This window comes from Pogona vitticeps, chromosome 5 (assembly GCF_051106095.1).
Source record: "Pogona vitticeps strain Pit_001003342236 chromosome 5, PviZW2.1, whole genome shotgun sequence".
Classification (NCBI taxonomy): Eukaryota; Metazoa; Chordata; class Lepidosauria; order Squamata; family Agamidae; genus Pogona; species Pogona vitticeps.
Window position 1 is genome coordinate 132662527 of NC_135787.1, and position 13880 is coordinate 132676406.

Below are 13880 nucleotides of genomic sequence, written 5' to 3' on the forward strand. Positions count from 1 at the left end.
TGGCCATGGAACTCCTTGGCTGAAAAGCTGGGTTTGCCATTTGAAATCTCTCAGTTTCCTAAAGCATGCAATATGGAGGGAAATTAAAAAAATGGATTCCTCAGAAATATTAGGGGTAGCTGTACTGCTAGAGTGCATTCAAAACCTGGGACCAACCATTTGGCTAAAGGATCATTAGTTTACATTGAATATAAACTGAGGATGAAAACACTTTTAAAAAAAAATCCAAGACCACATTCTTTTGAAGCTAATCTGTTTGGGACCATGTGAAAGTGCTGAGTGTAGCTGATGCCAGGTTAAAGTAGTAGGTGAGCTTATTGGCATCTCTCTACTGTACGCTTCTCAGCCTCCTTCTTCCACCCCATTTTGCAGGCTGACGTGGAAGGAACAGATAACTTCTGCAGAAACTCCAGCTGATCATTTAGAGCAGTGGTCCCCAACCTTGGGCCTCCAGATGTTCTTGGACTTCAACTCCCAGAAATCCTGGCCAGCAGAGGTGGTGGTGAAGACTTCTAGGAGTTGCAGTCCAAGAACATCTGGAGGCCCAAGGCTGGGGACGATTGATTTAGAGAGGCCCTCTGAAATTAGTCTGAGGACTCGTGAGATAAAGCCAATGTCTACCAGTTGCCATCTCTTGAAACAGACACTTACAGCGACACTGCCGTTATATCAAGGACCTGTAAATGGCCTCTACAGAGATATATGCCCAACTTCCAATGCATTGCATTGTGTTCAGACATTGCATTCTTGATATGTATTACTTCTAACCCAAGATTAGCTCCTAAATTACAACATCTGTTAAGAAGTTGAGTAAAGGAAATCCTGTGAAGCAAGACAGCAACTATCCACCTTTCCCATGAACTACCTGACAGTCACACCTGACAATAATTCTCCATTACTGGTAAAGAGAATAAAAACAACTCAATTGTTAATCCCACCTAGAGCTGTTCCTAGAAAACCTGTGTATAAATTTAAAAGGAAAGTACAGGCCTTTTTCTCTTGGAGTGGGGAGGACACCGTGATTTCCCTTAGGAGCTGCCTTCAGAAAAAGTCATGGCCAAATTAAAATTTCTAATGACTGAAACATCCTTTCAGATGTTGCTTTTTCTAATGTTAGATTTTAGAAACATTTTTATTTAGACAATAAAGTAATGGATTTCATGTTAATATGTTGATTTTGTGTGTTATTTCCAAGCTCGAAGATTTAGGCTTGTGTTTATTAAGTGTATACAACATTTTTGTCCGTATATTGAGAGATGAGTGCCTGGCACACTTGCAACAAACCAACTCAATGTCTAAAAAGCAGGCTTACTTGGCTCAGATTGTTCTTAGGATAGTGGTTCCCAACTTTGGGCAACTCAGGTGTTCTCAGACTGCAACTCCCAGAAGCCTTCACCACTAGCTGTGCTGACCAGAGTTTCTGGGAGTTGAAGTACAAGAACAGTTGGGTTACTGTGGTAATATTCTTGAATGCATAAGGAAAAACATAGGCTAGACCAGAGCAAAGCCTAAAATATTGGTTCATGAAAAGCAATGTCAATAGAACCATCCAGAAAGATGGTTCTTGAAGTTTGCAGGCTTCATCAGAGTGTGGCAAAAGATGCTATTTTTGTATAATCACATTTGAGGAGGACATGAGAGAGGGCCTTCTTTGTCATTGCTCCCAAGTTATGGCACTACCTTCTACAGGAAGTCAGGCTTGCTCCTCTTTGTTCTCCTTCTGCAAGCAGGCAAAAACATTTCAAGTCTTGTTTTTCTCCCCCTCCTTGTCTAGTTTTCATATAGTTTGTTTTTAACATTGCAAGTTTCCTTGGGTCCTTTTGAGGAGAAAGGCAGGATATAAGTATTTTAAATACATTATTAATAATATATAACATTTATAATGTATATAAACTAGACAATACGGCTGAAACTGCACTGGGAAGACTTGCAGTTCAATATGCACCTAAAATTAAGAACGATGGGAACATCTCTGATGTCAAAGTGGAGAATATTCCACACAGTGAGTGCTACCATGCTAAATACCCTACTCCAAATGCCCTCAGAGCAATGCTCAGGGCCATGCGACACCATCAAGAGGGTTCTTCCTGACACTCTGAAGAATCAAATGATTCCACTTGTTATGAGATAACAACTAAAAATGTAAAAGTAGCAGCCAAATGTTCACAAAGAAATCAATTTGCCTTTCAGTTGTCTACCCAATGGCTTACCAAGGCAAATGACAAACTGATCAACACTGCAGCCATATTTTCATATGTTAACAAAATGAAACATTTAAGTTAAGAATGGTTTAATATAATTAAGGCTGCAAACCTGTATACATTCCTTTAACCTTTGTGTAACAGGTATGCACAGAATTATGCTATTTATCACCTTTAAGCTCATTCAGTCAAAGTTTCTTGTAGTCTTATGGCCTGTTCAAACCAAAACTATAAAACTCAGAAAACAGAAAGAAGTAAGAGAGAACAAAGAGGTGATATATTCAATTCAGCTAACACTGAGCTCTCATATGAACGGCAATACCCTGCCTCCAAGCTACCTGCCCAGTAACATAAGGATCCTTGTCTGCTAAACAGTGCCTTACCAGTCTGTCATCTGAGTGCCCTGGTAAACTTGCTAGAAGAGGACAAATTGGCATCTCAGATCACAATACAAATTACAGTGCAGAAATATGAGTCAGAGTTTCCAGGATTCCTATCTCACATGGCCCCAGTCTGTGCTAAAAAGGAATTCTCAAAAATCTGCCCAGCAATACTGTTGTGGGTGGAGCGGTGAGACTTGCAACAGTAAATGCAGTTGAATATTCTTAAGGGAGACCAAGCCGTGCTGCGGTGCACCATAACCAAGTATATCCCCATGAGCCGCGGGGGAGAAGCTTCTGTTGCCCAAAGTGTACTAGTCTCCTGCTTCCAAGTATCATCTTGTGAAGTGACATTTCTCCCCCCCATGACACATGTGAACCTAATGCCTCACTCCAAAATCGAAGTGCAGACCGCTCAGAAAGCAAAGAAAAGTTGCTTGCCTAATCTCTGTGGCAGCAGTTTGGATGTATACTATTTGCCTTTTAAAAATTCTGCAAAACAACAGGATTTTAAGTGTTAGATTGAAAATTCATCATCATCATTTTTTATTACGGTTGCAGACCAGAAAGATTATAAAAAGACAGAACATACAGAAAACTCCTATACGAAGTACTGTATATGAATACTTCTTTCAAGATGATTCAACATTTTCTCTCTAGTTCTCATAGCAATCAATAAAAATTTGACTGAAAATTCAAGAGAAATACTTTCTGTTAAAAGTCCACACAGCAATATGGGTGGAAAGAAGGGGGGAAACCCTTTGTTTCTAAGTGGGTCTATCATTTGAAGTTGTTCCTAATATTCTCATTTTCCTTTGGCACTGGTGTATCAGTGACAACTTCAGTCCTTTCCCTGAGGGCCAGCTACAAATATTTTCTCTAAGACATGTTCTTCCCACACACCCATCACCCTTAATGACTGGTCCCCTATTCCCAGTAGGATTCATCTTTCTCTGCTTAGTAATGTTTTTTTTTTACAACTATTGGGAACTTTTCCAGCCCTGAACACTCAATAACACTTAGAAAGTTTTGTTGCTTTGGGAACATCATCTGTCTCTGAAGAAAGAGCAAGAAACTATGTTCTCCTCCTAACCCTCTGAACACTCCTTTTCCCATCCCTATTTTCTTAACACATTTTTTAAAAAAATCATTAAAAAAAATAGTATCGATGCAAGCTGAATATTTGTGCACTGTGTTCAATGATGCTTAACTTTAATAATCTGTTGCAAGGCAGTATAATTCTGTGGACAAGCTGGCTGGATAGCTCAATGGTTCAGGTATCTCATTATGGAGCCAGAGGTTGGGAGTTCGATTCCCCACTATGCCTCTGAGGAGAAGAAGAGCCAGCCTGTGTGCCTCTGGGCAAGCTGCCCGGTCCCAGGGCGCCCCCAGAGAATAGGAGTGGTAAATCACTTCTGAGTATTCTTTACCAGGAGAATCCTGAAAAAGGTCACGTCTGAATTGACTTAATGGTAAAAAGTGCCACATACCGGTAGTAATAGCCTATTTTTGCATATGTTTACTCAAAAGTTACTCCCTCTGTGTTCAATACAGCTTACACAATTCTGTATAGGATTATAGCAAGAACTGGCATCATGTGGCCCTCCAGCTGTTCTTGGCATGTAGCTTCCATCATCTACAGCCATGTCACTGGATGATGGGAATTGTCATCCAAAACCATTGGGAAGGCAGTCTGCCTATCCCCAGATTACAAAGGTAGTTTCAAACTACACCTCTGCCACAAAGCCTTAGAGTTTCACTTGTATAATGGGAGCACCCAAACTCCAGCTACGGTCCTGTTGCCCGATCTACAGAGAAGACGGTGGTAACACATATCTGGCCACTAATCGGGGGCCCTCTGAGCAATAATTCCAGGATGAATGAGGAGAGAAAATGAACGTTGCCTGGGTTGTTCCTTAAAATATTCAGGGAATATATGCTGTGTGACTTCTTCAGGAAAAAAAAAACACTTTAGGATGCAAGTTTGCACTGGACTACACTCAACCAGAGATTCAGGGTCCGGTTACACTTCAAGACAAAAGTGTATGGTGCCTGAGAAAACAGACATACAAACAAAATTATGCTACCTCCCAGCTGCTCAATAATAAAACAAAAGCAAGGAGTGCTGCCAAACACAGACTGATGCAAAGTCCTGTTGGAACAGTCTTTCCCCTCTAAGGGTCACTGCTTCCAGGCGAGATCTCAGTGTTTCACCCAGGAAGGCCCATTAGGATGGCCCTGATCAACTACTACAGAGAAACAAAATGACCAAGCACAAATGTGGTTGCTCACCACTGCCCTACAGTAGAGGATGGTCAACTCTGGTGGGTCTCAGGATTATCCAGGTTTGGTCTGCCTAAAAACCTGGGGGAAGAACAGCAGAAATGGCTGGATGTTCACTTCCACCTTTGCAAAATGGGGAGGCTTTGGTATTAAACAGAGGACAGCCTTGAAGCCTATATCAAAGTTAAACTGCAGCAAGTAGAGGCTTCAATAGATGTCAGTGCACTGTGTTCTTCTTTCGGTGGGGGAATCTGGGAGGCCACAAACACAGCCACAGAGGCCACATGTTGCCCTAAGGTCACTTAAGTTCCAGAAAGAGGCTACTTCTTTCCGTCATACCAGAAGAATAGACCAATGTCCTCCATCATCCTTCCACTAGCAATTGGAAACTTATACACAAGTTTCTTTCATGCAACAAGCTGCACAGCATAGTGTCCAACTGTTTTAAGAGGAGTGAGTTGCAGAAAGCCTGGATCCAATAAATCTTAGCTCCTGAGGTCCAAGAAAGCTTGGATTCCACCATCCCTAGCCATCACATCTGCCATGTGATGTGTCCCTATCAAGAGGGGACAACATCCTTGCTTCCCCTGACCTAGATGGGCCTGCATAAGTAGTTTCCATTTTCCCAGATTTGTTGGAATAGACCAAGTCTGACATTTACAAAATTTACAAGAGATCCAGAAAGGCCTTTGTGCCGAGTCACTTAATGAGTTCTCCTCCCCTTCTTTTGGCATACTTTTTTTTTAAAGATGGAAAAAAAGACACAGGCTTTGTTTATTGGTTTTTACCTCCATATGGCTTAGGCAGAGCTTCCTTGTGTCCTTCCAGGTCCATGACTAAAGCTATCTTTTTGCAAGCAACAAGCAAACAGCACGGCATAAAACAAATTCCAGATTTAACTTGTTCAAGTCCAGTGGGAGTGATGAACAAAATGATGCACTGCTTAGCGTTTCTGTCCAGGAGTCCAGCTAAACAGCCATGCTAAGATAGTCCATTGCATTCCCCCTCCATCCAACACCACACCCAGTATTCAGCACCTGGTGACCACCAAGCACACTTAATCTTCACAGGAGTTTTTCAAGTACTGCACATTTTCATTCCACCTACCTCTACATGTCTTTTGTATTTCTGAACACCTTGCACTGGTGACACAGTTTTGACTACACAACTCAGCTGAAGCTGACAAAGAATTCTAAGGACATCTTAGATAACTAATTGCATATGTGTGAATCATTTAGAGCAGTGGTCCCCAAACTTTTCCCAACTGCAGACCGGTTGGGGGAGGCAAAGTCTGTGTGTGTGTGGGGGTGCAGCACACTTGCAGAGGGGCGTGGTGCACTTGCAGGGGCATGGCACACTCATGGGTGAGCGTGGTGCGCTCGTGCGCATGTGTGGGTGGTGCTTGCGGGCGGGGGGGAGGAGATCTGTGTCCATGGCCCGGTCCTGCCTAGGCCACAGACTGGTGCCGGGTCATGGACCAGGGCTTGGGGACCCCTGATTTACAGTACAATCCTATTCATATTTATTCTAAAGCAAACTCCATGGTGTTCCAAAGAAACAAAGACAGCTTTTTTACTTGCAAGAAGAGGGGCTCTGGCACCCCTTCAGATGCTGTTAGATTATAACTTCCATCAGGCCTTGCCAACACAGCCCCGGTAAGAGATGCCCATACTTGAAGTCCAACAGCATATGGAATGCCATAATTGCCCAATTTGTTTCAGCTGCCTCATAACTAGTTTTCCCTTCTGTATGTAACCGAAAGGAGAACAGAGTTTCTAAAGTGGCCCCTGCCGCCTGTGATATTTGTAAGTACTTGCATACAAAACAAAACACTGTGTTTTTCAGTGCATTGGTCTGTAGTATTTAACAGTCAGAGCTTGATAAAACAACTGCACTTCCACACTTTTCCTTTTAATTCTTCATCTAAATCATGGTCCAACTGGGGCATGATTTACTACCTGTGGTAGACATTTACTACCTGTGGTGAAAGACAACATGGTGGCCATCTAACGCAGTGGTCCCCAACCTTAGGGCCTCCAGATGTTCTTGGACTACAACTCCCAGAAGCCTTCACCACCATCTCTGCTGGCCAGGATTTCTGTAAGTTGAAGTCCAAGAACATCTGGAGGCCCAAGGTTGGGGACCACTGATCTAACGTATCAGCCAAGAAACGTTTCTTCAACACAGGCCAGCTGACAGAACCCTTCCCTGCAGCTAAGGGAAACCTGACAGCTCAAGGAGGGCAAGACATACCACATGGCACACACCTGTTCACCAACACTTTCTTCCTGCCTTCTCCACCTCCTGAGGCTCCTACCTCACTCCTTCTATTTACTAGAGTAGACCAGATCTATGGCCTTGGGTTTCTTTTTACTTTGTAAAAGTCTTCTGGCCTTGCCTTCTGGAGCCAGGCTTTTATGGGCAGCTTTATACGTAATGAAAAAATACACAAATGCATTTTTTCCCTACTTAGTCAGACAACCTGCAAAGATTTTATTTGGGAACAGTACATTACCACGTAGCATTCTGGCTGTGCGTGCATGCAGAATGCAGTTCTTACATTACTAGCTTGGTACAGTTAAGGGCCAGTTTAACATCCACTGTCTCATTCTTCATGCTTAGCTGTCCAGTCTTAACTATTTTATACGCTAAAGTAAGTCTCACAATGTCTAATGGATCCCACTTTCTAATTAAGTGTGATCAGGATTCCATTGTAAAAACAAAGAGTTTTGTGGCGCCTTGAAAACAAACATATTACAGCATCATCTTTTGTGGACCAAAGGGTGCAATTTTTGTGCAATGATGTGGAAGTAAATTCCCCTTAAGAAGTTTTATATCTAGACTGCAGTTGAAAACAACTGTGAGGCTGCACAAATCTTACGCTGTTCCTATTTTATGGATGGGCAAATGGAGTTTGAAAGATAGTGCTGCTGTTCAATTGCAAATGCAAACCTACTTTTTCCATATCAGTGTTTACTGAGCCCAACACAATGCTAAAAAGCAGAACTCAGGGGGAAAATATTTTCTTTGAACACAACTCTCAGACTCTCTCTGTGCCAGCTGGGGGTTGTCCAAAAACTTGAACAAGTTTGGCTAAAAAGCCAGTAAATATCCTCAAACAAAAGCTCCACTCAAAAATAAATAACCTTTTCCTTGCAATGTGATGCACGCCTTTCATGTGTCCTACAAGTCGCCCAACAGAGACAAATGTGCAACATCATCCATGTATATTTAGGGAGGCTATTTCAGTTGAGGCAATCTGTACCCACCCACACGTTTAAAAATCATGTGGCACTGAACGGAATTACCCAACACGCTAGCTGAAAAGGAAAATAAACGGTTAAGAAGTTTGTCACCAGAGTGGTGAATTTCATTGGAGAGTCCCTGCGCTGTGCTGTGCATCGTCTTTATTGATATTCCAAACCAAACCAAATTACACATCCAGATTTCTGTATAAATCCCGGCAAAGGCACGCTCATTCTCTCGCCCAACTCCCACAGGCCCAGCAGCATCTCTTCCCAAGTGAAATCAAAGGCTTCCTAACCTCCTCCCCGCAGGGCACCCACCCACCACCCTCTGCAAAGAGGACCCCTTCAGCTTCCTACCTTGACCACGTCGTCGTTGAGATGCGTGGGGTCCCGATTGACCAGGTCGATTTCCTTGGTGTGGGCATCGCGGTACTCCTCGTTCACTTCATCGGCCATGACCTTGTTGTTGGGTTTGTAGATGTTGCCTTGCTCCCGGGTGGGGCAAGTGTAGCTGTAATCCTAGAAACGGAAGGGTGGGGAAAGCGATCAATCCGCAGCGCTCGGGGGCACCGGGCTGTCCTGGGAAGAGGCTGGACGCCCGCAGCCGGGGGTTGGGGGGGTGTTGCTGGGTGGGTGGGAGCGATGCGTCCCAAAAGAGGGAGGAGGAAAGGAAAGGTGTCGCCGCCTACCGGGATGTCCAGCGCAGGTGGCTAAGAGAGGCGAAGGAGCCAGAAGGAACCCTCAACTAGGGAATGCCCTGCGGCTGGCTTCTCAAACGGATCTAAATACTAGATATTAAAGTACCTCTCCACCACACCCCTCGGTACCAGGGAGAGCCGCGTCTCCGGCTCGTGCCGCCAGGGGTCCGCCCGCCCGCCCGGCGCAAGAGGGAGGGCGAAGGCGTGCCAGGGGGCAGGGCGCATTCCTACCCCCCCTCACCCCGCCCCTGAATTTAAACCCGGGGAGACTTCGCCTGCCTAAATCGCCCAGGCGGATCTTCGGTTCTAGACTGACCCCTCCCAGGGGGAGCAAAAAAAACAAAAAAGAAAAAAAAAACGCCAGATGCTTAACCGATGTTTCAGATCAATCCTTGGCTGCCCGCCTTCGAGGTGGAAAACCCGCGCGGCGGGACTTTGCGCGCCCGCTTTAGGTGGTGATTGGCGCAGAAGATCGGCACGCCACCCATCCCCGCCGGTCATCGGCAAGTCTCCCGAAAGGGCACGGCACTTACTCGTGGCCATCCATCTCCCTCTTCTATGTAACGTTGGCCAAAAAAGTGTGTTCCCCGCTATGATTCCCCACCCCCGCAAACACACACGTCGGTCCTTTCACGTCAGCTGAAAACCTGGCCACTTTTACTCGCTAACAAAAAAAAAACGAAGCCCCTTGGTCGACCTTCCCCCAATCAAGTGCGGAAAGAGGGCGAGGGGGGAATGCTATGTGCTAGGCAGGGCATCGCTGCCATTTACACACACACACACACACACACACACACACGCACACCCAAAGTTTAGGTGGACCATTCCTTAAGAGAGAAAAGGCGTCTTCTGAAACGCGGATACTACCACGGATCACTGCGCTGAGCTCATTTATTTCGCCGGCCAGTAGAACTCTGGAGACCTGGGTTCAAATCGCCACTTCGCTATGAAGCTCACTGGTTGACACTTCAGGTCAATCACGACCTTTCATCCTAAACTCTACCTCACAGAGTTGTTGTGAGGGTAACGAGAGGGAGGGGCCCTACTTTGAGCTCCTTGGAGGAGACGCTTGCTATACACGTAACGTGCGAGTGGGGGGGAGAGCAGGCCAACAGCAATAATATAATTACCTAACACGGGACGATGCGGGAAACCCACTATTCCTTAGTATTAGGGAAGAGGCAGAGTGATAAAAGAGGCTAAAAGGTATCAATCAGCGGCACATGGTTTCTGACTACAAAACCCCGAATGCTCTTCTAACCCCCATGCCTTTCGGGTGTAATGTCATCCATTCAAGGAGCCGCTTGCTTACTGCTCCAACCCTCTGTTTTGTGTTTCTGAAGCAGGGAACTCCCTATGATTAAGGTCCTTTCCTTATTTAAGTCCACAACCCCCCCAAGAGGAAATGTAGCTTGGCTTACTCCTATATATGCAATAACAACCTCCCCCCCGCAATGGATTCTATGGCATAATCCTGCGGTCGGGAACCCCGTCACCGTTTCGTTTTGGGAAATGCCCCAGGCTTCTTCCCTCCCCTCTCCGACTGAGCTCTTCCTCGACGAGGCAAATGTGGCCGGGATTACTTGCAGTTGGACTTCGTAGGCGCTGCAGAAATCTCCCCGGCCGCCGCCGGTCGAGGCTTAAACCAGAAGCGGTTGCCTCGTTTGGCGCGGGCGGGGAGGAGAGCCCCGCATCCTGACCTGTTTGCAGGGGCAGCGCCGGCCGAGAATCTCTTGGCAAAGAGAAACCGCGTCCCAAGCCCCCCACGTCCGCAAGCACTTACACGGGAGGAGTCCCCCTCCGGGCAGATGGGCTCCGTCGGGCAGCGATTCCGGGCTTGCAGGATCAGGCTCGTCTCAGCACCCGGGCGAGGGAAAGACCGCCTAGGCGAGCAAGCAACGCTGGGCGAGTGGTCGGGGTGGGGACGCGCGGCGTGGCGTGAGGTTAGGTGGGTGGGTGGGTGGGTATGGGTGAGAAAACAAGTGCCCCGCCAGGAGATCGGATTACCAACAACACAAGACAAATAACCCTCGACTGCCCTGAACGACGGCGGGGGAGGGGGGGAGAGAGAGCGAGCGCGGGAGAGAGAGAGAGCGCGCGCAAAGCGCGTCTCTTGTCTTTTCCAGCTCCGGACAAGCCTTGGCGTTGTGGAGAGAGAGAGAGAGAGAGAGAGAGAGAACAAGATAAGGGAAGAGCCAAGAGTACTCCGCGATGGTCGGAGCACGTATTGGGTGCCAAGAATCTCAAGCAGTTAAGGGAGAGAAGGAGGGAGAGGGACACCCCACCGAAACAAATACATCAATTAGGAAATGCAAAGCAAAACCTCCTACCTCAGGCTCTCCGTATTTGCTCCCGGACATGCTGCTTTGGGCTTCCTGGAGGCGCCGCGAAGCGTGTTCCTGAGCTTTAGCTATTCAAGAGACCCGAAGAAGGGAAAAATCCTGGCCGGGCAACCCCTCTCTCCCTTGCTTTCCGCCCCCTCCCCCCTCGGGACACAGATACAGCGAGCGAGCGAACACGAGGGAGAACCACGGCGGCCCGAGTGGGAGGTCTCTCCGCCTTAACGCGGCTGGCGGCCCGCCAAAAGGGTTTGTTCTCGGCTCAGAGGATGGAAGGAGCGGGAGGGGGGGGCGGCTGAGGCAGGTATTGCCCCACGGCTGTAGGGGGTGAGCGGGGGAGAAGAAGAGGCGCGCAGACGGGACGAGCTCGTGGATATTTCCTTCCTCCGCCCACCTCCGCCTCGCGTCCCCCCCCCCCCCAATTCCTTTTGGGAAATTTGAGGCAAGACTTGTTCCTTTGCCAGCCGCCGCCGCCGAAGTCCACGCGGGCGCCTGAGGAGGGAAGCCGGGGCCGCCCGGGACGAAGGGGAAAGAAAGGGTTGCCTCGTTGGCTTCCCCTCCCTTCAGCGGGACAGGTTCAGAGAAAGGAAGACCCCCCCTCCCCGCTCCTCCTCACCAATTCCACACAGTTTTTTCCCATTAAAAAGAGAAAAAAAGTCGGTTGAGTTGGATTTTCCTATAAACGGAGGCATCCGTTTATAGGAAAACAGTTGATATTCATTATATTCATTTCTCTGGGGAAACAAATACTCAGTTATAGTCCTGCCCACTCCTGCCCCCCAGAACCTGCTGGGCCTCTAACTGGGCTCCACTTGGCCCTGGGCTCTGTCATCACACCATCCCAGAAGGAGCCCAGTGGGCTCTTCCCTGACTCCCTGTGTAACGGACCACAGACTGGGTCACCACAGGAAAGTGCCCTTTGGCAACTGGCTTGGGAAAACCCAATGTTCACCAAACTTGGAGGGATTGTACATGAGAGTTGTGGGATGCTTCACTGTGATTTTGGTGTCTCTCAGGGGAAATTTTCCCTGCCCTCCCCCCTTTGTGGGTGTGTAGCTCAAGACATCTGAAACCCAATCTTCATCAAATCTGGAAGGACTGTATAAGAGAGTCAGGGAAGATTCTTTGCAATTTTGGTGTCCCTAGGTGCGCGGGGGGGGGTGGGTGCATTTTATAGGCTAATGAATTGACGAATCAAAAAGTGCTAAAATTCATTGATTCGTATTTGTCAGGGGCATTGGTTCGTACAAATTGATGAACTGGCAATTTTTGAAGAAATTTGGTGATTAATACTGAGTTTTATACACTTTGCATTATCTTAGTCAAGCTGTGCAGCCTGTTTAGCTTGATGTCTTTACACAGGCCCTGGTGCTGGTGTTGGGAAGAGTGAGGCACCTGCTTGGAGCTGCTCACTGGATATCGCAGGTGAACAGGGGCTCTTCTGAGCAATTCCGAACTCCTGCGGGAAGGCCCTGTTCAGTGGTGGTATTTTGAGCAGATTTTGTAATTGTGCATACAGTATATTCTGTTAGGAAAACTGTTTTTTAAATCATTCTTGTGGCCCTGCCTCTAAAATGTAATGTATGCTTACCTTTTGACCCTCTGAAAAACCACGTTTTCATCCAGTGGCAACTTTTATGTCAAGTTACACACAAAACAAAGTGAAGCAAAAAAATAAAAATAAAGCAACAGACTACAAAAACTGGGACAAAGCTCTGCAGAGGACATTGTCCACACTGCCAGTGTTGAAGTAAGAATCCGTCGCCAATTCAGTTTCCTTCTATGCATGGAATGGATGGGGGTTGGGCATATTGAGTGAGAGCTCACCCTATTTTGTTCTTTGGCTCTGTCAGTAAGATGCCTTCTTATGGGCAATCACAAGGCTTACTGTTTCTGACCCAGAAATAAAGTTTCAGTGCCATGTGTGTGGAAGTCATGGATGCTATATTTCACACTGACCCAAAGCAAAAGTTCAAATAACAACATATCTGTGAAGATTCTCAGTCATCCAGGTTAGGTTATCTGGAAGTTGAATCATGCCAACTGGACTTCTTTCTTATTAAGTTGAAATGTTTTGCTACTCATTCAAGTACAGTCGTGCCCCGCTTTACGATTGCCCTGCATTACGACGAAACCACATTATGAGTTTTTGCGATCGCTTTTGCGATCGCAAAACAATGGTCTGAATAGGCTCTTTCCGCTTTGTGATGATCGGTTCCCTGCTTCGGGAACCATTTTTTCTCAAAATGATGATTTTCCTACAGCTGATCGACAGTTTCAAAATGGCCACCAGGTAAATAAAATGGCTCCCCACTGTTTTCTGGGACGGATTACTTGCAAGACAGCCACCAAAAATGGCTGCCCTATGGAGGATCTTCGCTGGACGGCGAGTTTTTAGCCCACTGGAACACATTAAATGGGTTTTAATGCGTTTCAATGGGTTTTTTATTTTCGCATTACGAAGTTTTCGTTCTACAGCGATTTCGCCGGAATGAATTAACATCGTAATGCGAGGCACCACTAGCTTCTTCAGTCTGAGGAGAGTTGCAGCACAAACTAGGAGTCATCAGAGCAAGAAACATCCCCACCTCCACGGAAGCTAAGAAGAAGGAAGATGGACATCTGAAGACAGCTCTTAAGGTCTGTGGATATCCACAATGGGACTTTAACGAGGCAATGTCCTGACCCAGCAGGACAATGGAATAGTCTGATACCCAGAGCTGTCAGAAAA

The 13880-nt window shown here is 46.6% G+C and overlaps 1 protein-coding gene across 3 annotated transcripts in view; it reads right to left on the bottom strand.

The window, feature by feature from the left end:
• CAV1 (caveolin 1) overlaps window positions 1–11497 on the bottom strand; it is a 29793-nt gene extending 18296 nt beyond the window's left edge. The window contains exons 1-2 of one of the 3 annotated variants that reach the window (XM_020789685.3): window positions 11141–11497; window positions 8470–8631 (exon numbers count right to left, since the gene is read on the bottom strand). In XM_020789685.3, coding sequence (XP_020645344.1) covers window positions 8470–8631; window positions 11141–11170 — 192 coding nt within the window. In that variant the 5' untranslated portion in view covers window positions 11171–11497. Of the gene's footprint in view, window positions 1–8469; window positions 8632–8916; window positions 8976–10593; window positions 11119–11140 lie in introns of those variants that run through there. The other 2 variants (XM_078376730.1, XM_073000524.2) reach the window with 2 other exon arrangements.
• Window positions 11498–13880: the final 2383 nt, after the last annotated feature.